Consider the following 26,495-nt stretch of genomic DNA (forward strand, 5'->3'; position numbering starts at 1 on the left):
CAGCGTTACTGGTTGTTTCCAAGGCAAACCATTCAATATTACAGTAATCCAAGCCTATACCTCATCCTTTTCAGTTCAGTTCAGTTCAGTCGCTCAGTCGTGTCCGACTCTCCGCGACCCCATGAATCACAGCACGCCTCATCCTTTAGAACATTCTAAATCCACGTTTTTTTCTTCCCTATTAAGTTGAAAATGTTTCTAAGCACACACATTTCAGAAGGCATATCTAGTACTGAAAGTACCAGGAATGACTGTACTGACAGTTAGATCATATATAACTTTAAGAGAACAAGTGTATTTGTTAAACATTTAATTCTTACCATCCTCCAGAATGGTTTTTGAGACAAACTAATATTTTTAATTTCTTAGGTTTTTGCAATTTTTATAATACAAATATACAAAAAAAAGTTTAAAAATCTAAAAGAAACTTATGTTTACTCTTTAAGAGGATTTAAGATATGTTTTGCTACGTTTTCTTTAGACTTTTTTTTTAAAGAAATTAAAACATTGCAGAATATTGTTGAAGGCCCATTACCTTGACCCTTTCTCCTCTCTCTTTTCCCAGAGGTAACTACCACCTTAAAGTCAACGTGTATAATATGACAATACAGTTAGTTGATTTCCTGTCAATATAAATAACTTAAAAATATCAGTCAAATTTAGAATCATTTTCATCATAATTACATTAGCAAAATTACTGATTTGTTTTTTTGCAATTTCTATTCACACCATTTGAGTGATGCTGAATTGTGCTTCATTTGTTTCATCTTGTTCCTGAAATAAATTTTTATTATTTTTATTAAAAAAAAAAGTTAATGTACACAGTAACTCTCATGCAAGCTTTTACATTCAATGGTGTCTGACTCTGAGATTCCCTGACTCCTAAAATAAATCTCAATATGTTCTTTTATACTTCTTGACCAATTGGACCTTTTCGTTTGTGACCTGCCTGTTTATAATCCAATTTACCTCATGTCTGGGACTTCTGCATTCATGTTCACTTATACATTAGATTTTAAACCTGCTGGGTTTTTTTCTGGTTCTCTCAGCATCAAGTATCTATAGTTTTTGGAGCTTAAAGCTGAAAATGTTTTTTAGAATGTTTGTCTTTCATCACGATAACAGGTCAACTTACTTTTTTAGTAAATGGAAAACATGATTCATTTTAGAATCTCCTTACTTGTGCTATCTGTATACACTAGAGTTTCACTGAATTATTCAGGTATTTGCTGATTTAAACAAACCATACATGATAGCTCATGAAAAATGATTAATAAATAATAGCCACTAATTTTATTATACCTTACTATGTAGAGCATGGTGGTAAACCATTTATATAAAGTGAAGTGAAGTTGCTCAGTCGTGTCCAACTCTTTGCGATCCCATGGACTGTAGCCTACCAGGCTCCTCTGTCCATGGGATTTTCCAGGCAGTAGTATATGCTTTATCTTATTTAACCTTCAAGAAAAAAATCCCACTCTAGTATGTACTACTATCTTCATTTTATAGATGAAACAAAGACTTATAAAGGCTAAATAATTTCTAATAGACCCTCAAGATTTTTAGCAGTAAAGCTAAGGTAATTCACACCTAGATCTGTGTGATCTATTCTCTCTCTTAATCACTGCATTTTACTCCCATCTATTATATTTTCTAAACATGTGAAAGACATCAGGAAGACATTTCCTAGGTCTTAGGCAACTTCATTTAATTCCCCAGACACTGTGTAAAAGTTTACTACTTTGGACTGATTGGGGAAAAGCAAAGAGAAGTTCTGAATCAGTTGGTATATATACAATTTAGAAAATCTAAATAGATCAAGAAGACTTTTAGAAATGAGATCTCTAGAAGAGAGAAGACAGATCTGTAACCTGGTATCACTTTTTTTTCCTTAAAGATTTATTAATTTATTTGGCTGAACCAGGCCTTGGTTATGGCATGTGGGGATCTAGTTCTCTGACAAGGAATTGAACCTGTGCCCTCTGCATTGGGAGCGCAGAATTTAAGCCATTGGACCATCAGGGAAGTCCCTAGGTATCACTTTTAATTACTAAGTCTTTTCTTAAGAAGCTTAATCATTTTTTCAAAACTCCTATTTACCCAATGGATTTACTTTAATTATTTTAAGTAGTATAACTCAACCTAGCCACTATCCTAATCACTAAAAATTCTCTATCAGCTATTGGTAGAGGCCTAATCAACTAGGTTTTATTGAACACAATCTAAAAAGCCACATAATCTTAAATTTTAGTATATAATTAAAATGAGAGTATAATCAAAAACTCAAGGCATGAAGGAAAGAATAATAGTTAACAGCAAAATTTACCAGGGCATGAATAATCTCATGTTTCACTGTGGACAGCATCCCAACAAACTCCTGAGGCTGGGTAGAGATCATATTTGGACACAGGTTAGCATATCCTGCTATTGGCCTGTTAAAACAGACATTAAATTTTTAATTATATTCCACAACAGTGTGTTCTATGATATCTATTTACCTATATTTTTCTATCAAAAACTGATTAAGGTCAGAAAAATCTTTGTTAAATATCAAATGTCATTTTATAACATAACATCTAACTTTCACTATATTTTATTTCTAAGACTTATACCGGTTTTTCCCTATGATACAGCTAATCAACACTTGTTCCCACGAAAGGATAGAATCAGTTAATTATACTTCAGTGTGAATTTGTAAAATAGGTCAATATGTACCAAAAACGGGAATGAGTTGGAAAACTTAAATTCTAACACTATTTTACTCGCAAAACTCATTTCTGACTTCAGCATTTCACTATATGTACAGGAACAGGGACAGACAAGTAGGTAGAGAGGGAAAATAGTTTAGTTATATAATAGGACAGATAATAAGCAAATCATTCAGGTTGCTGCAAGTTACAGAACGCTCTTATTTCCATTTCACTATCCTCCTTCTGTCCCAACAATGCCTTCATTAATATAAAGATATTTATCTTCCTATCATCATCTTTCTTACAGTATTTTATACCTTCCAGAATCTACAGAATTCTGTATCTCTTTACGAGCCTAGAACTTGAGAATCCAAGAGCTGACTGGGACCTAGAGTAATTCAATTTCACCACGCATCTAACTGTCTTTCAAAAACTGTGCCAAATAGCAATATAAGGAATCCCAAGGTTTTATCTCCCAACACTACCTTAACATTTTACCACAGAAATATCACAAACCTCCCCAAAGAGTGATAGCCTATTTACAAAGTAACAGGCTTTTGTAGGTTAAAAAAAAAAGCCTTATGTAGGTAAAAAAAAAAAAAAAAAACACACACACACACAGTGCACATCTTTTTTCATATTTGAAAACAAGAGATTTACACTTAGAAAATTATGACTATAATTTACTCACCGAAATGTTGCCATGGTGACCTCTAAAATATAAAATAAATGTCTCTGTCAGGCTCAAACCCTCAGGGACTTCTTAAGCATTTAGAATAAAACAGCCCTGTCTGCTTCTCCCTCCAGTGCATCTCCTGAAGCTCTCATCCTCAACACCAACAGGTAGACACAGCTTTTTCCTAACATAAGCTCTTATCCAGCTCTTTATGTGGCTGATGCTGATAACTGTCAGCTTATATCTAAAGTTTCACTTCTTCAAAGAGGTCTTCTTTGTCCAATTCATCTAAATTATGTCTGCCTCCTTTTGTTCTCTTTTATCTTGCAGCACCCTGTCTTTTTCTACAAAGTATTTATCATATTTGAATTTATCATATTTATCATATCATATCACATGTCTCTTTCTAATTGTATTTAACTAGTACCTGACTCCCTCTGTAATCTGTAAATTCCACGAGGCAGGTACATGTGCCTGTTTTGTTCACCTAGTCTGCTGACACTCAAATATTTATGGAATGAATTAATGCAATATAGCAGTTTTGAAGGAAAGTGCCACTTCCATCATAAAAGATTCAAAAACACCAACATAAGATATTGCTCTTTCTTTTAACATCAATATTATTCTAAGAAACCAGAATCTTCCCCAGGTATGAGAAAACAAACATGAGTAGCTTCAAATTCACTGACACAAGGAACATTTATTCTTTCAGCTAGTCATTCATACCTAAAGTGACCCAAATGTTCAAGTGCCTTAAAGAAAAATAACAGCAGGGCTTTGAAAGTGAAACAATCTCTGGGCTATGGGATTCTCATCTATGTGATAACTCCTATGCTGGATTCTCTCCCTAAAAGACAATTAAATACTTTAAGTACTTTCAGTATTATCGGGTGCTAAAAAGAGATGAACTAATCTAGACCCATCTCAACATGGGATTTTATACCCCTCTCTCTCTACTTCCCCAGGGAACCCATTCTGTTCCTAATACATAAAGTTCACTTTTGTTTTGTTTTTTTAAAGTTCACTTTAACATGTCTTTTGTTTAAAAAAAAAGTAATAAAAGCTCACTGGAAAGAGTTATACGTCCAAACTATAGAAATGCATGAAGAATGAAGTAAAAATTCCTTATTTTACAACCTACCACCACTAAATTCCACTATCACAAGTAACTGCTATTAACCATAGGGATGTTTTATATTTAGAGTGACCTTCAATCCCAGTTTGCCCAGAACTGAGGGATTTCCTAGGTTGTGGGGCTTTTAGTTCTAAAACAAGGTTACTTCTGAGAAAATTAGCATAGCTAGTAATCCTACGGAGAAGGCAATGGCAAGCCACTCCAGTACTCTTGCCTAGAAAATTCCATGGATGGAGGAGCCTGGTAGGCTGCAGTCCGTGGGGTCGCTAAGGGTCGGACACAACTGAGCGACTTCACTTTCACTTTTCACTTTCACACACTGGAGGAAATGGCAACCCACTCCAGTGTTCTTGCCCGGAGAATCCCAGGGACGGGGGAGCCTGGTGGGCTTCCGTCTATGGGGTCACACAGAGTCGGACACGACTGAAGTGGCTTAGCAGCAGCAGCAGCAGTAATCCTATTTTTGACTTTTACCTTAGCATGTTCAAATCCATAAGCAGATTTTTAAAGCAAGTATGAAATCACATTATGTACACTGTTCTGCAATGTTTGATACTCAACAGTATATTAAAAATGAAATTGCGTATGGGTGTATGCACAATTTATATGGCTTAGGTCAAATTAAGATAAAGAACCATGATTTTGCAACATTGCAATTATGAAGGTATATTTCTCAAAGACGTCTACTTTGAGATGTGTCTCATTTTATTAAGTAGCTTATTCATTTAGCACTTCAAATACTATATTTGCTTGATATTGGGACACTATTAATTATAAAATATCATAAATTTAATGATAGCTTCTCAGGAAAAAATTGAACATTCTATTAAATACATATATTCTTTTCTAAGAATACTAAACAGTACATATACATCTGCATAACCATCTAGTACTTTCTTCTTCAGTAATGTATTAAATATTTCACTTGAAGCATTCTCAGCATTCAGAAGCTAAAGATTTTTGAGTTTATTTCATGGATCAGCAAGCATATGGTATCATGCCAACAGACTGCTTTCATAATCCATGATGTTTATTTTGGCCTCAGTATTGATAGTATTACTCTAAAGCATATATTAGTATTTCCTTTGTACTGTCTACTTGATTCTACTAATAATTTCACTTTTTTCCCTTAAATTAATTAGATATTGATAGAAGTGAAATGGCTCTTTAAAGTCAGTTAGTATTTTGACTGGTAGATGAATGTTCAGGAACTTACCAATGGTCCTTACAAACAATGAACAAGTCACGTTAACTCTCTTAGATTTGAGAATGTCACACACAATCTATACTGAGACATGTCAGTTTCTACTGCCTTTAATTGATTTGTCTGGTGTGTGACAGGCAATCCTCTGTATACGTAACAACTTTATTTCAAGACTGCTTCACTGAGAAAATTTTTTTTGAAACATTTTCTAGATAAAAAGGAGGATTCTAAATTTTTAAGAAATAACTAAGTTAAGTGAGTGAATGAGTGAAGTCGCTCAGTCGTGTCCGACTCTTTGAGACCCCGTGGACTGTAGCCCACCAGGCTCCTCTATCCATGGGATTCTCCAGGCAAGAATACTGGAGTGGGTTGCCATTTCCTTCTCCAGGGGATCTTCCCGACCCAGGGATCAAACCCAGGTCTCCCGCATTGCAGACAGATGCCTTAACCTCTGAGCCACCAGGGACATATCAAGTGATACGAAAATTAGGTGAATAGTTATTTTCAGCATCTTAAAAGTTTAGCACAGAAGTGCTAAAATTAAAGTTCAAACTGTTTCCTTAGAGAAGTATTCATCACTTCCAAAGAAAATTCTATTGTAGACTTTTTCTTTATTCATATTACCATATGCATAACAGTCCTTTAACTTGATTTCCCCACCACACCCACATCCAAGCAGTATGCTGTTTCTTACTACTGGAGGTGGGTAATCTGGCAAATTGCAAACTCCCTGTACTCTAAACACTCAGCATATGCTTTGAGAGTTCTTTTAAATTTATTTACTTTAATTGGAGGATAATTACAATATTGTCCTGGTTTTTGCCATACATCAATAAAATCGGTCACAGGTGCACATGTGTCTCCCCATCCTAACCATCCCCCACCGCCCTCCCCACCCTGAGAGTTTTTATTTTTTAATTGGAAGCTAATTACTTTACAATATTGTGCCCACTCCGAGAGTTCTTATTAGATCTTGGGAGTAAGTCTCGGGGGGGAAGCTTACCTGTCCATTTTTGCTTCCTGCTGACAATAGGCTGCATAAGAGATGATGTTTTCATGGCTGCACCTCTCAGTGGCCAGAGCACCAACATAAAGAACAAAGTCTGCATCCCGGACTCCCTCTTGGTCTGGCACACCCACTGCTCCACAGGGCCACTTACCCCCACAACAGACTCTGCATTGCTATGCCCACAGGGGACAACAGAAAATCAGACCAGAGATAAGGTTAACTTCAAGGGCTTTTAATTTACAGTAAATCCAGACTTTAAATATGTATGATTTAATTTTTATTTATTAATTCTTCAACTTTTATCAAAATCCATACCTCTCTCTGGGGTTTTCCAGGTGGCACTAGTGGTAAAGAACCTGCCTGCCAATGCAGGAGATAGACACAGGTTCAATCCCTGGGTTCGGAAAATCCCCTGGAGTAGGGCACGGCAACCCACTCCAGTATTCTTGCCTGGAGAATCCCATGGACAGAGGAGCCTGGCAGGCTACACACAGTCCATGGGGTCGCAGAATCAGACATGACTGAAGTGACTTGGTACACATGCACGCACACATGCATACCTCTCTCTACTTAGTTCCTATCTCTAATTTTAAATTTATTTTATTAAAATTTCTACTTTATATACAATGATCATAAATGTATACTATTAATTAAAACAAACAACTGCTATTTATAAAGGGCATCCCACCAGGGTAAAAAAAAAAATAGAAAAGGTTTTATTAAACCCTGAAACTAGGTGAAAATTACAAGGAACCTTCTTATAAATATATTTTTTAGCAATTTTCTGTGAATCTGTGGTTATTTCAAAATTAATAAAAATCTTTATCCACTGGAAATACATTCCTATTATAAAGTAATTCATGTATCTTATTAAAAATTTAAATACAAAAGTATATAAGGTAAAAAGTTAAAGTCATCTTTATAATGCTACCCTTGTTTCTAGTTTTCTAAGCAAACTTTGCCATTTTAACACCTGCTTTTTAGAGAATTTCTATCAAAGTTCCTAAACAACCATAATCTCCAAATTATAAATAGGAAAATCAGTAAATGTTGGGTTTTTTTAATATATAAGTGATGTTTGTAGAGACAGAAAAAACAGAAATTCTCACTTCTGCTTACTGTTGCTTCTCTAACACATATATTTATAATTTTAAAATTCAATTACTTTAATCTGCTAATAGTTGACGTTATGAAAAGCTGTGATTTAACAGCATTCTTTTCCAAGATCTTTCATTTCTTAAAAAAAAAAAATTTAGGAACCCCCCCAAGAAGATAAAACAGAATTTGAAAAGACAAAAGAATTAAAAATAAACAAAAATACTTTAGGAAAAAAGAAATGTGCCTTAAAATGTCTAGTAAATGTCTCTAAATGTCTTAGGACAAAAGATAAATATGTAATTAACAAGTTCTTTTAATTTTGAAACACGTCCCTAAAACCCTTTATGCTCTTGAGGAATTTGAAAAAAGAAATGGAAGCTGGGTAAGTTAGCTGAATTAGTGCCAATATAGGGTTCGAAAAGCCTTTGGTGAGCTTCAGATACCTCAAGAAAAACTTACAAAGTACACTTCAACCATATGCTTGATTTTCCTTACAAAATCAATGTTCAATAACATATTTATTTTCTACAAGTAATGAGAGAACATAGTTAAATAGAGAAAAACATCTAAAGTATGTATAATTATGTTGGTTTTCTAGTTTATGCATTTAAGTTTTTCTATTTTTTCTGATACAAATAATATATGCTTAATATGAAACATCGTAAAGTTACAAAAACATATAACTTACCAAATAAAAGTCCCCCACAATCCAACTCAATGAAAACCATTAAAATTTTAATGTCTCCAGATTTTTAATATATGTATATTTCCAATTATTTTATAACTTTTTATATGTGTGTACATAGTTCTTATTTTTATTACTTATGCTTTTACTTCAGCTTTATTGAAAGGTGAAAGTGAAAGTCACTTGGTCGTGTCTGACTCTTTGCGACCCATGGACTATACAGTCCATGGAATTCTCCAGGCCAGAACACTGGAGTGGGTAGTCTTTCCCTTCTCCAGGGGATCTTCCCAACCCAGGAATCAAACTGGGGTTTCCTGCATTGCAGGTGGATTCTTAACCAGCTGAGCTATCAGGTAAGCCCAATAAGTTACAGTCGCTTAGTTGTGTCTGACTATTTGCAACCCATGGACTCTCAAGGTCAGAATACTGGAGTAGGCAGCCTTTCCCTTCTCCAGGGGATCTTCCTAACCCAGGAATCGAACCCAGATCTCCCTCACTGAAGGTGGATTCTTTAAGAGTTGAGCCACAAGGGAAGACCAAGGGTGAAAAATTGATAATTTATAATTTTTAAATAAAATAGGCTAACTACCCACACTGATTTACCTTAAAAAATTTTTTTAATTGAAGTATAGTTGATTTACAATGTTGTGCAAATCTGCTATACAAAATAACTCAGCTATACACGTAATACACATTCTTTTTTTACATTCTTTTCCATTACAGTTCATCACAGGATACTGAATATAGTTCCCTGTGCTATACAGTAGGACCCTGTTATTTGTCCATTCTAAATTTAATGTTTGCTACAATTTATTATATAGAGATCGATTTCATTCTTTAACAGCTATATAGTATTCCATTATGTGGTTATGCCATAATGTAACTAGTACAGGTATATTTATAGTTTTGCAAATACCCTTGAACATATATAGTTGTAAGTATTTTTATGGAATACATTTCCATGATGGGTTGAACCTTACTTTTATTTGAAGAGATAAGGTTAAATTGCCCTTTAAAAATACTGAGGTATACAGCTGCTAAAAGATGTTTTGGAGAGCAAAGATAAAGTTCTAAGCAGAAATGATTCAGCAACGCCAGAGATAAACTGAAAAAAGAAAAGAAATACCTAAATTCATTTGAAAACCAATGAAAGAATAAAATCAGCACACCCAACTGTGATTTTTTTCAGTAGAGAATGAAGCTTTTGAACTTAAGTCTGTAAAAACGTCCAGAAACAATCACAGATTGAAAATCTGTCCTAAGTTTATCCTAAAGAATAAAAATGTTGCAAAGAGCAGGGTGAACTACCTGAAGGTGCTCCTCAGGCACTATAATGGGACCACATTTTGTATGCTCTGCACATTGCTCAGTACAGCATCTATGGTGATCATTTTCCTTCCGGAGGTATTGGTACTGGTTTGTTGCACATTGTCTTCAGTTCATTTTTACATTAAAGTTTAATTACAAAAAACAAAAAACAACATTAGTTCACAGCAGTTAAAAACACTGTAAAAAACTAGTAGCTGCTATATTTAGTTCCTTAATCACTACTATTTTAGTTAGAAAAGTAGTCTCAGAAAGAATTTTGGTTCCATGGGAAATCCTCCTAACGTGGGTTTACAAACACTTCAAAAGCCTATTCTGTACACATGAGGGAGGAAGGAAGGGGAGATGGGGCAAAGGGTACAACTACACCCAAAGAAAAGACCCAGTGGGCCCCGTTACAAGGGAAAATCAGGGAAAGGATGAGTACCTAGCATGCTCTTTTATTCTTTTCAAATATCTTACGGTTTGGTCTCTAAGAACCAGCATAATAAAATACCTCCAGTATAAATTTCAAAATTTGCCATACTGACAGAATGAAGAGGGCAGACTGCTAAACAATTGAAGAAAATCACCTGTGTGAAATGTGACATACCTACTAAGCAATATAGTGCCCGCAGGTCTACGAACCTGGAAAGTCTTCTCTAAATAAGAAACGGCTTGTGGGAAAAGTTTGTTCTAAATAAAATTTGAAATAAAAAAACAGTCAGAATTACAACTAAGAGATAAACCATATTTAAAACACGCAAGCACAGGGTATTAATGACAAAAGGAAAAGAAGGAAAAAGCCTTGCAACTCAAATACAACACTGAGTCAAAGGTTGTGTGGCTAGGGGTATAGGGGAGAGTGAGTGTAGGCGCAAAGGAATTTCTTCACCTTCTAGTTTAGTTTTAGAGGAAAGAGCACCAGAAAGTTCCTTCCCTATCCTATTTAAATAGAATATTATAAAACATAAATCACAATGATTAATCTAACTTACTTTAAATTTGAGACTGCTTTAGATGACTCCAACATTAATGTAGTTCATGTTAAGAAAATCTTGTATGTAGAAGATCTACTTTAACTTTACTTTAACTTCACCAATTTCTGTTGCCCATGAGCTGGCTTAGTGTGTGTGTGTGTGTGTGTATGTGTGTGTGTGCGCGCGTGCGTGTGTGCATGCTTAGTGTGTGTGTGTGCGCCCGCGTGCCTTTGTAATAGTTAAAAAAAGTGTGTGTGTGCGCCCACGTGCATGCCTCTGTAATAGTTAAAAAAGTATGAGGCCAGCACCTTTATAAACAACCTTGGTATTTCATACTATCAGGCCAATTATTCTTCAGGAGAATGAGCATTTACACCAACAAAACTGTTTTTGATGTTTTTAAAAAGTCATCTTTTCCATCCTATCCTAAGCATGCTCTGCTCCCCTAAAACCTAAGAGGACAAGTAAAAAAAATGAGAATGACTTAATATCACATCATAAAATGAGAAAACTTAATAACAAATATGAACAAAGTTTTAGTGAGTACATAACAACAACATATTTGTTAAAATGAGAAATACACTTACCGTCTTTTATTTATTCATTCACAAAATAGTCATATATATATTTTTCATTATTGAAGTAAAATTAACATATAATAAAATGCACCATTTTAAGTGTTAAATTCAAGTCATGAGTATTTATTACATACCTTTACAAGGTGTCTTTTCTCAGGGAGCAACCTGAAAATGATGACATAAAACATAAAGATTGCCATGCTGAGGGCAAACCACTGTCTCATTTGTTCAGAATATATCTGGCAGGAGCCCCAGATCTCAGAAAGCATTTCAGAGTTGATCAAATACAGTCTTGTTCATTTGGGAAGTTAAAGACAGGGAAAGACATCAACTACTCCCAATAGCTCTTCATAAACTACTACAGATTCATAATTTATCTCTTTTCTGAACCTCTCTTACTCTAAATTAAAAATCAGGCTATATCATCTCTCTGGTTAATAATTTTACACATGTTCTTATTATTGCATACATTAGTATTTCCTCTTATCTTTCCTTCAAGTACTTATTGTGGCCAGGTCTCTTATTGACCATATCCAAGTAGATATATGCTGGTTCTGTTTAAATTATTCAAGATGCATAGGTTTAAATCATATCTCATGGCCTTCATCCTTCTAAACTAAAAAGCACAGGTAACAAATCAAAGTATCTTCAATAGTTTGATTCTTAATAAAAAAGATGACAGAATAATGGTGTACTTACTCTTCAATACTTTTATCGTAGATAATCTTAATTCTTAAATGTTCATTAACATCTCTCTTTACAACATGATTTTTAAGATGGACCTTATTTATGACCTGAGAAAAAGGAATAAATTTGAAAATATATATAATAGATTAGCTACTTAAGGACTCAACAAACCAAATTTCAAATGTAATACTCAGGGGAAAAAAAAAGAACTAAATAAATCAAGAGATAGTTCATGCTCATGGATACAAAAACTCAGTATTATCAAGATGTCAGTTCTTCCCAATTGCACCTATGCCAATCCCAATTAAAATTTCAGCAAGCTATGTTGTGAATATCAACAAACTAATTCCAAAGTTTATATAGATGGCAAAAGACCCAGAATATCCAACAAAATGTTGAAGAAAAAAACAAAGTTGAAGGAATGACACTACTTGACTTCAAGATTTACCATAAAGTTACAGTATCAAGAGAGTGTGGTACTTGCAAAACAAGAAACAAATAGGTCAATGAAACAGACTAGAGAGCCCAGAAATAAACCCATATAAATACATTCAACTCATCTCTGACAAAGGAAAAGGGCAAATGAAACAATGTCTTTTCAACAAAGGCATTGGAACAACTGGATATTCATGTGGAAAAAAATGAATCTAGAGTCAGACCCCACATCTTTTATAAAAATTAACTCAACATGGGTTAAATATCTAAATGTAAAATATAAAATACAAAACTATAAAACTCTTAGAGAAGATACTATAGGAGAAAAACCAGATATTCATGGGTATAGTGACGACTTTTTAAATTTTTTAATATTTATTACTTATTTTTGGCTATGTCAAGTCTTAGTAGCAGCACATGGGATCTTTGGTTACAGCACGAGCTCCAGAGTGCATGGGCTCTGTAGTTGCAGCTCACAGGCTTAGTTGCCCTACAGCATGTGCAATCTTAGTTCCCTCACCAGGGCTCAAACCCACATGCCCTGCATTGGAAGGTGGACTTTTAACCACTGGACCAGGGAAGTCCCTATTTATTATTTTTTTAGTTGTAGCATGCAAACTTTTAGTTGTGGCACGTGGGATCCAGTTCTCTGACCAGGGACCAATCCAAGGCCCTCTGCACTGGCCTCCACTAGACCACCAGGGAAGTGCCTAGTGATGACTTTTTAGATACAAAACTAAAGATATAATGCATGAATGAAATAATTGATAATTTCAACTTTATTAATAATAAATTAAAAACTTCTGCTCAGTGAAAGTTAACATCAAGAAAATAAGAAGACAAGCCACACACTGGGAGAATATATTTGCAAAAGACACATTGGATAAAGGACTATTATCCAAAATATACAAAGAACTCTTAAAATTCAACAATAAGAAAATGAACAACTGAAGTAAAACAAAGGCCAAAAACCTTAACACACACCTCACCAAAGAAGGTATACAGATGGCAAATAAACACACAAAAAGATGTTTCACATTACATATCACTAGGAAAATGCAAATTAAAACAATGAGATATCTCTATATGGCTATTAGAATGGCCAAAATCTGGAACATATACTATACCAAATGCTGCCAAGGATGTGGAGCAATAAGAATTCCCATTAATTACTGGTGGGAATGCAACATGTACAGCTATCCTGGAAGACAGTTTTGGCAGTTTCTTACAAAACTAAACATACTCTTGCCATAACCACTCAGTAGTCATGCTCTTTGGCATTTACACAGATGAGTTAAGAATGTAAATTCACACAAAAACCTGTTCCTGGATCTTTATAGCAGCTTTATTCATAATTGCTACAGCTCAGAAGCAGCCAAGATGCTTTTCAATAGGTAAATGGATAAATAAACAGTGGTATATCCAGACAATGAAATAGTATTCAGAGTTAGAAGGATGAGCTATTAAATCATGAGAAGACATGAAGCAAACTTAAATGCATATCACTGACTCAATGGCCATGAGTTTGAGCAAGCTCTGGGAGATGATGAAGGACAGGGAATGCTGGTGCGCTGCTGTCCACACAGTCACAGAGTCGGACATGACTGAGAGACTGAACAACAGCAAAGTGAAAGAAGTCAATCTGAAAAGGCTACATACTGTATGACTCCAACCAGATGACATTTTGGAAAAGGGAAAACTATGGACACAGTACAAAGATTGGTGTTTGCCAGGGACAGAAGGATGGCAGAGGAATAGGCAGAGCACAGAGGATTTTGAAAGCAGTGGAACTACCATGTATGATACTGTAATGATGGCTATGTGTCATTATGCATTTGTCCAAACCCACGGAATGTACAATACCAATAGTAAATTCTAAAGTAAATTATGGACTTTGGGTGCTTATGATGTGTCAGTGTAGTTTCATCAATTATAACAAAAGTACCACTCTGATTAGGGATGTTGGTAATAGGGGAGTCTTTGCATGTGAAGAGGAATACAGTACTTGGGAAATCTCTGTACCTTCTTCACAATTTTGCAGTGAGTCTAAACCTGTTTTTATTTTAAAAAATAAAGTATTTAATTTAAAAAAAAATGAAGATGAGAAGACAATGAAACGAATAGTTAAAGCACTAAAAGAAAGATGTTCAATACCGAAGTTTCTCTCCAATGAGATAAAAGATAAACTTTTACATCTCACAGACAGGTGAGATACAAATTCTAATCATAAGCAAGCTGAAATGGCTATACTAATATCAGTAAAGCAGAAAAAGGCAGAGAGTATTACCAGTAATAAAGAGTAACATTTTAAAATAATAAAGGATTAATACATCAGAAATTCATAACTATAAGTGTGAATGTACCTAGCAATAGATTCAAAATCCATGAAGCAAAAACTGACAGAACTAAAGAAAAAGAAAAACATTTATAATCATAGAAAATTTTAAGATCCTATCAATTAGACAAAAAATTTTAAGAACACAGAAATCTATACCTAATATTTTATAATAACTTAAATGGAATACAACCTTTAAACTTGCATAAAAAACATAGAAATCTGAAGTGTACCATCAGTTACCTTACCTTACTGATATGTACAGAAAACTTCACTCAGTACCTATAGTATACTCTTTACTAGGACACAGAAAAGCTTAGTGGGATAGAGCATATGCTGAAGTATATGTAAAACAATTTCAAAGAACTGAAATCTTACAGAAGACATTCTCTGAATTAGAAGTTAATAACCATAAGCTATCTAGAAAAGGACCAAATATTTAGAAATTATATTTTAAACATTTTTAATAACCCATGGATCAAAGATAAAGTTACTAGGAAAAATAAAAGCATTTGAACTAAGTGATAATTAAAATACAATGTATCAAAATTTGTGAAGTACAGCTAAATTTGTATTGAGAGAAATACAGATCCAATGTTTATAGTAGAAAAGAAAAAAAGAGCTCAAAAACAATGATTTAAGTCTCCTAATAATATGAGCAAAGTAAATCCACAATAAGGAGAAAGGAGAAATAACAAAGAGCAGAAAACAGTGAAACAGAAAACAATAATTAAAGAAAATTACCAAAACTAACAGTTGGCTATTTAAAATTATTAATAAAATTAATAAGCTCCTAGAAAGAATGGACTAGAATAAAATAGAATAAACACAAATTACCACATTGGAAATGAAAGTGTGGCTATCACTCAGATTCTGTCGACATCAAAAGGATAAATCTATTATGAACAACGTTATGTCAGTAAGTGTAACAATTCAGATGAAATACAGTCCTTAAAAAACACAAGTTACCAAGACTGACACAAGATCAAATAGACACTATGAATAGACCTGTATCAGAGAAACTGGATTTATCTGTTCCTACCAAGTGGTTTCTTGGGGCCAGAAGTGAAAACATGACTTTTCTGTAAATGGGCACAAGGATTCTTTCCAGAGTGATGAAAAAGTTCTAAAACTGGATTGTGGTGATGGTTCTATAACTCTGTAAATTTATTAAAAATCACTTATTTGGATACTTAAGTGGGTGAATTTTATGGTATATAAATTATAGCTTAATAAAAGTGTTAAAAAAAAAAACTTTTCATAAAGAAAATTGTAGGCCCTGATAGTTTCAGTTATGGATGGCATCACTGACTCAACGGACATGAGTTTAAGCAGACTCCAGGAGATAGTGAAGGACAGGGAAGATATTAAGAAAGACATTTTCTACAAACTCTTAGAAAATACATGATAGAACTTTCCAACTCATTTTGTACAGTCAGCATAATTTTGATACCAAAAGCTAGTAAAAATTTCACTGAAAAGGAAACTATAAACCACTTATAAACATAGATATAAAAATCCTTAATCTATGAGGAAACTGAATTCAGAAGTGTATTAAGAAGGATAATACATCATAACCAATTAAAATCTATTCCAAAAATACAAGGTTGATTTACTACTGGAAAATTCAATGTGATCTACTACATTATACATTATATAATTCCATTTATTTAAGCTGAATTCTAGAACACGTAAAACTAATTTGCTGTAAATTCTAAATCTAATACAAAAAAAATTAAAAAAAGACAGAGAAGGGAGAGACGGATTGGCACAGAACAGGAGAAAATTTTCTGGAGACTTGAAAATGTTCTATTCTGTATTGTGATAGGTTGTTGGTTTTACATGAATGTAAATGAGTGTATTTGCTACATTTTAGTATATATAAATTTTACAGGAAAACAAAAAAACTTGTTAAAGTAACAATAACAGTGGGTGGATGGAGAATGGACAGAAGTATATGAAACAGAATAAGAGAACAGTGGTAAGTGTTGAAGCTGGGTGAAGGGTCATGGGAGTTCATTATACTATTCTGGTTTTGGTTTTAATTTACACAGTAAAAAATAAAACCAAACTTAAAAGTTTTTGGTTGAGAACAAGTTATATGAGTCAAATGTTTTGTCGTTCCCCACCATTACCAATATAAAGTTACTGTAATTTCCTGTTGCAATTAACAGAGATGCAGTCACTACTGTTACAATGAATGGCACTTGCCTATTCTTTGTGTCCAAATTAAAGCAAAGAGAATGGCTATGAGGACTTGTTACAACATACTCTATGAAGAAACAGGAAAATTTATTAGGAATGAGACCTCTCAAGAATTTTAATAGCTTGCTTTTAATATTCGAAGCACCATCACTATTTAGTTTGTTCAGCCAAGAGCCATAAATAAGAATAGTGGAGGGAAGTTTCAGGAAGAGTTTTCAAGCTCTGTACCTTTATTTTATTTGCCCGCACCGCACAGCATGTGGGATTTTAGTTCCCTGCCAGGGATTGAACATGTGTACCCCCGGCAGTGGAAACTTGAGTCTTAGCACTGTACTGCCTGGGAAGTCCATTTTCAGTTCTATAAAGAGAACAATGATCTCTCCAAAAAGCTAAGGGACTGCCTCTGGCGACAACTTCCCTATTTGTGGAAATGTTCAAATAGTTATAACTAAGAGATTTGTACACTGGCAATAATCACAAGAAGAAAACAGCTATTAAGGTTCCTTCAAGTACAGAGATTTTGCAGTTCTTTGAACTACTTTCTCTTGATCTAAATTCAAAGAGAGAAGTGCAGGGCTTTGTGGGAATGTATTTTAAAAAGAATTCACTAGGTAGGTGGGAGAACTGAGGAGATGTTGTTTAAGGGTACAAATTTGCAACTAGTAGATAAGTAAGTCCTGGAGATCTAATGTACAACACAGTGATTACAGACTACAGTACTGTATTATAAACTTACAAGTTGCTAAAAGACTAAAGAATAAATAAAACAATTCAGCCAGAATGCAGTATCATGGTAAAAGCTGTAATATAGCCACAAACACCAAACTTAGTATTCTGGCATATATAGTTATAACAGCATGCAGAGAAATTTGAAAATTATCACAAAAAATGAATGGTCTTAGATTTCTGGGCTGAACTGAAAATTTCCAAATTAATCTTTTTTCATTAAGTAATAAGACAAAATATTAATATAAAATCAATCACAACATGCAGCCCTGCCCCCAGGTACTGTGTCTCCTTTCCTCAAAGAATACTGATTACTGTGGCCCTCCTCTAAGTACTGTACAGAAATCAAAGTACAAGACACAAACCTCATATACTAAGAAAATTACAATTCAACTACCAAAGCAAGATATGCCTGAAAAATAAGCTGTCACCACATAGCGGGACTCAGTTAAGTGCCAGAAAAGAGTACAGCTAAGACATATGGTAAAATGGAAAGAACATTCTGCTGGGGTGGTTTCAGCAGGCTGCCTTGCGATTAAGGAACTAAGAATGAAAGAATTTAGACAGGAAGAAAAATATAATGGGAGGGAGAAAGGTATTTCAGGGCAGGAGAACAGGGTAAAGCAAGCAATGTGATGAAGTAACTTTAAATCTGAATTTTGTCTCCAGAGAACCCCCAATATCTCCGCAACGATTTTGTCTAGCTCTCCAATCAATTCTTTTTCAAATCTTTAGGTCAGTGGTTTCCAAAGTAAGGTCCTTGGACAAGAAGCATCATCAACGATCTGGGAACTTCAACTGCAAATTCTGAGGCTCCATCCGAGATCTAATGAGTCAGAAGTGGGCAGCGGGAGGGAATGAATGGAGCGGCCAGTTGAATTTTAACAAGTCCTTACTCCGGGAGTTAGTGATGGACAGGAAGGCCTGGCGTGCTGTGATTCATGGGGTCGCGGAGAGTCGGACACGACTGAGAGACTGAACTGAACTGAACTGAGGACACGACTGAGCGATTAAGCACAGCACAGCATAGTAGGTAATTCTGATGCACACCCAAGTTGGAAAACCACTGCTCTAGGACAACTTGCTAAGCACAACTCTCCGCACGGGAAAGTGATGATGTTCTTTTCGAGTGGCGAACTGAGCCACTTTGCTGGGTGCGGGAAGGGAGCAGATGGCTGGTCCCAACCCTCTCAGAGTTCAGTCTCTGGCCCAATCTCGCTTTCTCCTCCAGTACACCCTGTTCCAACACGATCCTCTCTACCGTTGCCTCCCATATTACTTTACCCTCACAGGGCCCCTCCGTCGCCCTACCTCAGAGTCAGAGGGGACGTGGTGCCGGCATGGAGGAGAACTGCGCAAGGAGACAGGAATAGATGTGGTGCTTGCCCGGAGCCCACCCAAAAGAAGTAAAACACCTCGGACCCATAAAGGACCACTCCAGTGCCACCGGCTCGGGCCCAGGCCTGAATCCGAGGAGCCCGCTCTTCTGCCCGACTCGGCAGCCATCTTCAGGCCTAGCGTCGTTACCATGGAGTACGTGACGCCTCCGCGCCCAGCGCCAGCCCCGCCCCTCGCCTCTCCAGGCAGGTGGAGGGACGCGGCGGCCGAAAGTTGCTTTTTGATTGGCTGGCGTCACCGGTAAGAAGTTCAACGCGGAAGATGAGAGTCGCATCACGATCAGCGCGTCTCATTCGCGTGAAGCCGGCCAATAAATGCCACCTAGCGGCCCACGTGAGTTGCGCTGTGAGAAGATTAGTTGGTGTTGATGGTAATAAGATGGTGATAAGTGCGTGTCCTTACTGAGGGAGTTTAACTTTTTAATTCAGTTATCCAGTGAAAAGATATGGACCCACCAGGTGCCAGGAGCTTAGACATAAATAGATGCAAAATCTTATGATTTAGCTCTCTGTTTAGAAGGTAAGTGGAATGTACTTTTCAATTTTACTTATCCCGAATCACCGATTTTAGGACCTACCTTATTTCAAGTTGAAGGTAGTTGATTTATAACATCGTGTTAAATCCACTTAAAAAAATTTTTTTTTGTCCTCCCCTTGTGGCTCAGCTGGTAAAGAATCCGCCTGCAATGCGGGAGACCTAGGTTCGATCCGTGGGTTGGGAAGATCCCCTGGATAAAGGAAAGGCTACCCACTCCAGTATTCTGGCCTGGAGAATTCCATGGACTGTATAGTCCATAGGGTCGCAAAGAGTCGGACACGACTGAGCGACTTTCACAGTAGGTGGGATCTAAAGTTTCCTGACCAAAGGATCAAACCCCACCCCCTGCATTGGAAAAGTGGCTTTTTAATCACTGGACCGCTAGAGAGGTCCCAGACCCACTTCTTAGTCATTCTGTACAATGAATGTTAAGAGTTGGAAATGCATTAACCCCGGTAGCTTACATGGCGAAGAATCTCCCTGCAATGCAGGAGACCCGGGTTTGATCCCTGAGTAGGGAAGATCCCCTGGAGAAGAGAATGGCTTACCTACTCCAGTATTCTTGCCTGGAGAACTCCATGGACAGAGGGTGACAGTCCATGAGGTTGCAAACAGTTGGACAACACTGAGCAATTAACACTTTTAACCCTTTAGAAAACCTGGTAGATCCTTGCTATTAAAAGCTTAAAAGCTGAGCTGCGAGGAACTATAAAAAACTAATCTCCTTGTGGCCCAGAAAAGAAACCAAAAAACTGGGAACTGGAAGCACTGAGCTTGTAACAGTCACTTCAGGAATTGAATATTGTAAATTACTATATACTAGGAACTGTAGTAGGTTAAAAAAAAATTCCCAAGAATTTATACTTCATTGGATAAGATTATATACTTAAAAAAAAAATGGGTGGGGAATCCTACACAAGAATAGTGACTGCATTAGATGTGTCTGTCATCCCACTAGTGGAAGTTGAGACTTTAAACCAAATTTATCACTTTTAGTATGTGCTCTCTACACAAAACCAGAAATAAATTCCGGGTTGTGAATAAAGAAAGAATGGTACCAGTTATCAAGTTCCTAGAGATAAGAGCAGTGTCACACTTGTGGAGTGGCAGTTTTAATAGTTTAAAGGACAAGGTGCTAGCCGTTTTAGTTCATTTCTGTAAACAAGCAATTCCTCCAATGTAACTTTGTCTTGAGGACAGTCTGCACTAAACCAAACCTCGCTATGGGAGCAGATAAGCACTCTCACAAGTGCTACCATTATATCAGTTTAAGAGTATGCATGAATTTAAGTGCAAGGCTAACTTCCAACTGCATTTACTCTGGTTATCCTACGAACTCTCAGCTTGCTTTAAGTGCCTACCACTTCTTGTTTATCCACCTCATTACTCTACCATTGTCCCCGGATCTATCCATTGAACTCCTACAACAGAGATAAGAATTTTGTTCTCCTCTGTACACCTTTCCAGACTCCAATAACTACCTGCCTTCCTAGACATGTTGACAGGTAATTCTTCAGCTTTCTTGAACTCATGAACTCCCCTCCCAACCATCTCCTGGTCCCCCAAATTTTTAATCTGTTCAGCAACCAAAGCTGAGAACATTACTTTTGAAGACTCCTTTCCACAACTGGCTTTAAAATTTGGTTAATGTTTAGTCTGTTTCAGTGTGCAAATATCTTGGTTAAGACTGCAAAGCCTACCTGGTTTTCCCTTGTTTATGTTGGGTTGCACAGGGATCTAAAATATGAATTTTGTCACCTGTCACTCAAGCTCATCAATGACACTCTGAGAATATTGTTGGGACATCCTTGGCGGTCCAGTGGTTAAGACTCTTTGGAAGCACACAATCTAAAATTGGGATACTACCAAGATTAGCATGGTCCCTGCACACGGATAACACACAAATACGTTAAGTGCTCCATATTAAGGAAAAAAAAGACTGTTTCCTTCCACTGCAGGGGGGGGCGTGGGTTCAACCCCTTATTGGGGAACTAAGCTCCCATATGCTATGGGTGACACAGTCAAAAACAAAATTTAACACTAATATCCTGGCATCTGATAGTTTTAATTGGTTCCTCAAATGCCTTCTGCTTACACATCAAATCTGTGCCATTTCCCTTTTGAAATTGTAGGGAGAGATGCTTGGCAAGTGATATTTCAAGCATCTCTTCCTCTATTTGAGGACCCCAAGAGTACTACCTAACACAAAAAGTAGGTACCTTATGTGGTTATTTGAGGTTAACTAAAGCTCACTGAAGGTCTGGTATGTGCTCTTCCTTACCTTGACCCAACTTTCCAAGTTCAATTTCTACTCAATAAATTTGAAATGTGGCGGCCTTGAAAGGGTGAGGAACGCTCAGTGACTCCAAACTGCTGCTTCTTACAACACGCATTGTTTCCCTTACGGCCATGCTTCCCAACGGTTGCTGCTGGACAAGACTGGCAGTACAAACACATATCCAATTTCCCTGACTCTTCCAACAATTTTGGCTTCAGGGCCACCTTAAACTAAGTGAAATGTAGAACTGCTATGTGCTACTCATTTTTAAGAGTTCTTAGAGAAGCCCACATACAATTTTAAGTCAAAAAGGGGCTCAGTTTGTCAAACTCCCTTTATATCATGCCAAAATATCTCAGTCCTGCAGTCTACTATATTAAAACATGGAGCCAAAAGAAAGCAACACTGTCCAGGCAATCCTGACCACCCTCTACTAAGATTTTTTTCTAAAGTTTATGGCATTTTCTTTCAAGTTACATATTATTCCCAATCAAATATTATATAAATACTTGAATGCTTTGTCCAGTCACAAATCCAAAATATATCTCACCCACGTTTGTTCAAATAAGTCACCAAATACCATCAATATATTCCACAAATTTCTCCCATCTACTGTTTTTAATCCCCAAGTTTCCCAACCAATCTGTATCAAACAAGTGCATGCTATTACAAGGTACTTTAGATCAAAACAAGGTTCTTTCAGTGTAATGAAGGAGACAGTTACCAATACCACACTGCCAAAGTTGAAATAAAAGTAAGAATTATAGATCCATTTGATGTGGAAATCTGGAAAAGTTTTACATATATATCAATACTGGCTAAAGGGACTTCCCTGGGCGATTAGTGGCTAGGACCCTGCACTCTCACTGCCAAAGGCCTAGGTTTGATCACTGGTTGGGGGACAGAAGAAACCCATAAGCCACACAGTGCTGCCAAATTAAAAAATGTTTCCATAGGCTAGATTCCAGTGCTCCATCACTAGAAACCGTCCAAGATGCTCCTTTCCACTGTTTCCAACTAAAAATCACTTGTAATCGTCCCCCTACCATTTAAGGTCTTGTATTAAGACACAAGATACATCCATCCTCATCAAAACCCTCCTATAGTTCTATATTCTCTAGGCTCCTGTGTACTCTGTATATGCCTGATAACCACCACCATTTTAGGATTTAGCAACTGTATTCAGGACAAAGAGTTTTTTAGGCCATTTAACAAAAGCACAACAGGACAAATCCACACTTTTATTTATTTTCAAGAAGTTTATATCCTCGAAGGGTACAGCATCTGGGGGAAAAAGAACACAAGGTGCATGTTATATACAAGAGTTATTGAATACCACATCATAAATACATCTCTCATCCTATTACCTATCTCTCTGAGAGGCACCCAATGACTCATATCCTCATGGGAAGGGAACTAATGTTTATAGGCTTCAGTTTCTGAATATTAACTGACTAAGAATCAGTACTGGGAACACTGACAGTCCATTTAATTTTGCTTCCTCTAACAATATGGGAGCTTCCCAGGTGGTGGTAGTGGTAAAGAATCCACATGCCAGTGCAGGAGACAAGTCAGAAAGATACCATGAAGAAGGGCATGGCAACCCACTCCAGTGTCCTTGTCTAAGAAATCCCAGGGACAGAGGACTCTGGAGGGCTTCAGTCCATGAGGTTGCGTTCGGACATGACCGAAGCAACTTCACTCACGTGCATTAACAGTAAAAACCTGCTCTGATGAAAAATTTCAACTGCTAAGCAGGGCTCAGTAGTGCCCTGTGTCCCCAAAGATGTAGCATATCTATTAAAAATGCATCGTAACTAAAGAAAACAGGAGCTATCCTGTTAGAAAAACCACAGTATCTGGAATTGAAGGCTTTGGCTGAGGCCTTGGGATGTGAGCCGTAATACCCATTTCAAGACTGTCATGATGAACAGATGGGAAGTATTAAGAATTATGTCAAAAAAGATAATTATGCCAGGAAAAGGTATACTGAATTTTCATTTTCTAGCAATTACTTCACCACTTCCAGGCAGCTTTAGCAATTACCTGAAATTCAGGCACAATCCATTTGAACCCTTTGCCTTCACTTTTCATATAATGCCAAGAAAATATTCCATGATACATTTTCACAGTAGCTGCTAATTTTACAGCCTGAACTATTGGTGACATTTTATTATCACAATAGTCCTTAGTGGTCCAAGCCGAACCCCTTGAGCTTAGTTTGATTCCACAAGGTTCCACACTGGTAACAATGTACTTACCACACGGATTCTGTGTCCAATGGCCTTAGCAGGAAGGTTGCTTCGGAATTTGGCACGAACCATGCCACTGTTTCCATGAGCTCGAGTTATCTTTCCCCAGATTACTCTGGTTTTGTTAGGTTTTCCACCAGGAGTTACTGTGTTGCTGATTTTAAAACAATTAAAAATAAAAAAGGCGTAAGAACCCACAGAACCAATATAGTGTGGTGCAAAATCAAGGTGACTCCAAGATCAGTGGCCCTCAACCCCAGTTAACCACTTAATTCACTTGAGCAATAAAGGCTAATGGCTCTTATAGTGGAGAAAGCAGAGGGTAGACAAAAAAGGGAACAAAAAATGTGAGTACAGGGAGAGAAACTTGTTTGTTATTGTAAACAGCCAGGGAAGGCCTTACTAAAAAGCTAATGCTGGAAAAAAAGACTGGAAGGTAAGGGAACAGCTTGTGTTAAAAAACGGGAGGTTGTGTCCCTGGCTTGGGGAAAGGCAAAATATTACCAAGATGAATCTTAGCTGGGTTAAGAGAAAACATGGAGAGCCCTAAATGCATAAAGCCTTAGAAGCTCCTTAATGACTTCAACTTTTAACCATATGAGACGGGGACCAGCTGGAGTTTCAGCAAAAATATAGATGATTTGACTTATAATTAAAAATCTCAAAGGATCTCTCTGGTTGCAGCAGGAAAAGGGGCTGAGGGAGATGAAAGCATTCCCCAAAGATCTTTTTAAAAACAATGAAAAAACAACAGTCCACCCATTTATTCCACCTCTCCCTCAGCCTCTATCCCAAAAGTTTTAACTGAGTTGGAATGGGTTTAAGAACCAATACTCTAGAGAGAGAATATCTTTAAGCATCCATAAAAAATATAACCTCAAGAGATCAACAAAATGAATTAAGGTACATGAAAAATGCTCTACAAAACCTTATATATGAAGCTGACTCCTCCTTTGAAACAATTAACAGCTGTAATTTTTCTAAGTGCAGTAGACATCTACATCCAACACTACCCTAAAGTTGCTTAAAATCCCAAAGTAAAAACCACAACAGTATCAATTACCAACTTAAAATGAGACAAATCAAGTAAAAACTCCGAAGAGTATAACACTATAAACTTACTTCTTTGCTTTGTACACATAAGCACATCTCTTGCCCAGATAGAATTCAGTTTCATCTCGAGCATATACACCTTCAATTTTCAGGAGAGCAGTGTGTTCCCTTTGGTTCCGTAGACCCCGTTTATAGCCAGCAAAAATGGCCTTGGACCACAGCCTAAGACAAAATACATTGTTAATTCTAAGCTGTTAAAAGATTTCATTTAACTTCAACAAGCAACAGGTATGGTTTGACTTGTGATGACCCCCATCTAAATCTACCTATACCAAACACCTAATTTTTTTTTCCCCACCAGACTTAAACTCACATTTACGATCACGCCTAATAAACAAGTACACTATAAGTATAAAACAATGATATTTAAAACACATACCTTCCAGACATATTTGTCGTTTTAGAAGTCCCGTTCCCAACAGGCCTTAAAACAAAAATAATCAGTTTAAAACCTTGCAACGCCCGTTTCCCACCTACTAGCTTCCGGTGGAACAGCACCCCAAACTCAATGCTGGATAAGTAAGCAAACGCCAAAATGAAGATAAAAACTAAAGTGGCAAGATTCTACAAGACATAACTCCTAGAAACACCAAAAGAAAGTCTTAAGAAAATTTATGCTGCGGTCACTGGGAAAAAATGAAGGTCAAGAAGCCAGAGATGAACGCAGAGAACACTTTTACAGATTGAACGGGAAAGAAAAGCTAAGGGAAGACACAGTAAACATGCAAAAAACAGGTTTGAGGTGGCAGTAAATGGACAAAGAACTCTGCCTAGAGGTGCCGCTGTTGCCAGACAAAATGCATCTATTTTGCATTTTATTCCGCTAGGGCCTGGAAGCGACTGGGGTTACTGGAGCACCCATTCTCGGAGGTCAGGGGACCAGCACCATCAGTCCCATATCTCCTCCATCCTGTCCTCCCTGTTGCTGGAAATCATACAGATCGTTAGCTGGTAGAGCCTCGGAGTCGCACCAGTGTCTCGTCCGAGGGATATAGCCGAGCCTACCCCACTTATTTGCACCCAAAGTTCAGCTGCAGAACTCCACACACCTCCACAGGGTCCAAGATGGCTGAAAGAGGCCCGGGAGGACCCGCCGCGTGGCCTTGTGGGTAAACACATCTCCGCCCCGCCCCCGTTTAGGTAACTTCCGCGACCGCCAAAACAGTAAG

At 36.8% G+C, this 26,495-nt stretch overlaps 2 protein-coding genes and 1 non-coding gene across 7 annotated transcripts in view; 1 reads left to right on the forward strand and 2 right to left on the reverse strand.

Moving 5' to 3' along the window:
* Positions 1-19,278, reverse strand: part of LMLN (leishmanolysin like peptidase) — a 53,225-nt gene extending 33,947 nt beyond the window's left edge. Inside the window, exons 1-8 of one of the 2 annotated variants that reach the window (XM_055398602.2) lie at positions 19,060-19,278; positions 12,060-12,154; positions 11,495-11,525; positions 10,416-10,498; positions 9,806-9,929; positions 6,709-6,887; positions 3,382-3,403; positions 2,327-2,383 (exon numbers count right to left, since the gene is read on the reverse strand). In XM_055398602.2, the coding sequence (XP_055254577.2) occupies positions 2,327-2,383; positions 3,382-3,403; positions 6,709-6,887; positions 9,806-9,929; positions 10,416-10,498; positions 11,495-11,525; positions 12,060-12,154; positions 19,060-19,278 (810 nt within the window). Of the gene's footprint in view, positions 1-2,326; positions 2,433-3,381; positions 3,404-6,708; positions 6,888-9,805; positions 9,930-10,415; positions 10,499-11,494; positions 11,526-12,059; positions 12,155-19,059 lie in introns of both variants that reach the window. The other variant, XM_055398531.2, reaches the window with a different exon arrangement.
* A 2,231-nt stretch (positions 19,279-21,509) lies between these two features.
* Positions 21,510-21,611, forward strand: LOC148778767 (U6 spliceosomal RNA). Its single transcript, XR_016038454.1, has one exon. It is a non-coding gene; the product is annotated as a U6 spliceosomal RNA (small nuclear RNA).
* Positions 21,612-23,188: 1,577 nt separating this feature from the next.
* RPL35A (ribosomal protein L35a) lies at positions 23,189-26,434 on the reverse strand. Of its 4 annotated transcripts, XM_055398773.1 has the most exons (5): positions 26,376-26,434; positions 25,706-25,750; positions 25,336-25,488; positions 24,223-24,367; positions 23,189-23,245 (listed from the first exon to the last, which is right to left on the reverse strand). In XM_055398773.1, exons 2-5 carry the CDS (start codon positions 25,714-25,716, stop codon positions 23,222-23,224), a joined length of 333 nt encoding a protein of 110 aa, XP_055254748.1. In that variant the 5' UTR covers positions 25,717-25,750; positions 26,376-26,434; the 3' UTR covers positions 23,189-23,221. The 4 variants fall into 4 exon arrangements, with proteins under 4 accessions (XP_055254748.1, XP_088693871.1, XP_088693876.1 ...); XM_088837745.1 differs by having other exon boundaries at positions 23,189-24,367; XM_088837750.1 differs by having other exon boundaries at positions 23,189-24,367; positions 26,332-26,412.
* Positions 26,435-26,495: the final 61 nt, after the last annotated feature.

The sequence above is a fragment of the Moschus berezovskii genome, chromosome 1 (genome assembly GCF_049115385.1).
Source record: "Moschus berezovskii isolate FMDL1 chromosome 1, NW_MosBer_1.0, whole genome shotgun sequence".
In the NCBI taxonomy this organism is placed as follows: Eukaryota; Metazoa; Chordata; class Mammalia; order Artiodactyla; family Moschidae; genus Moschus; species Moschus berezovskii.

Bases quoted from the DNA above. Each gene is read 5' to 3' on its own strand.
- RPL35A (XM_088837745.1), bottom strand. The intron at 24,368-25,335 runs GTAAGTTTATAG...TTTTAAAATCAG, and splicing joins TATGTGTACAAAGCAAAGAA to CAACACAGTAACTCCTGGTG.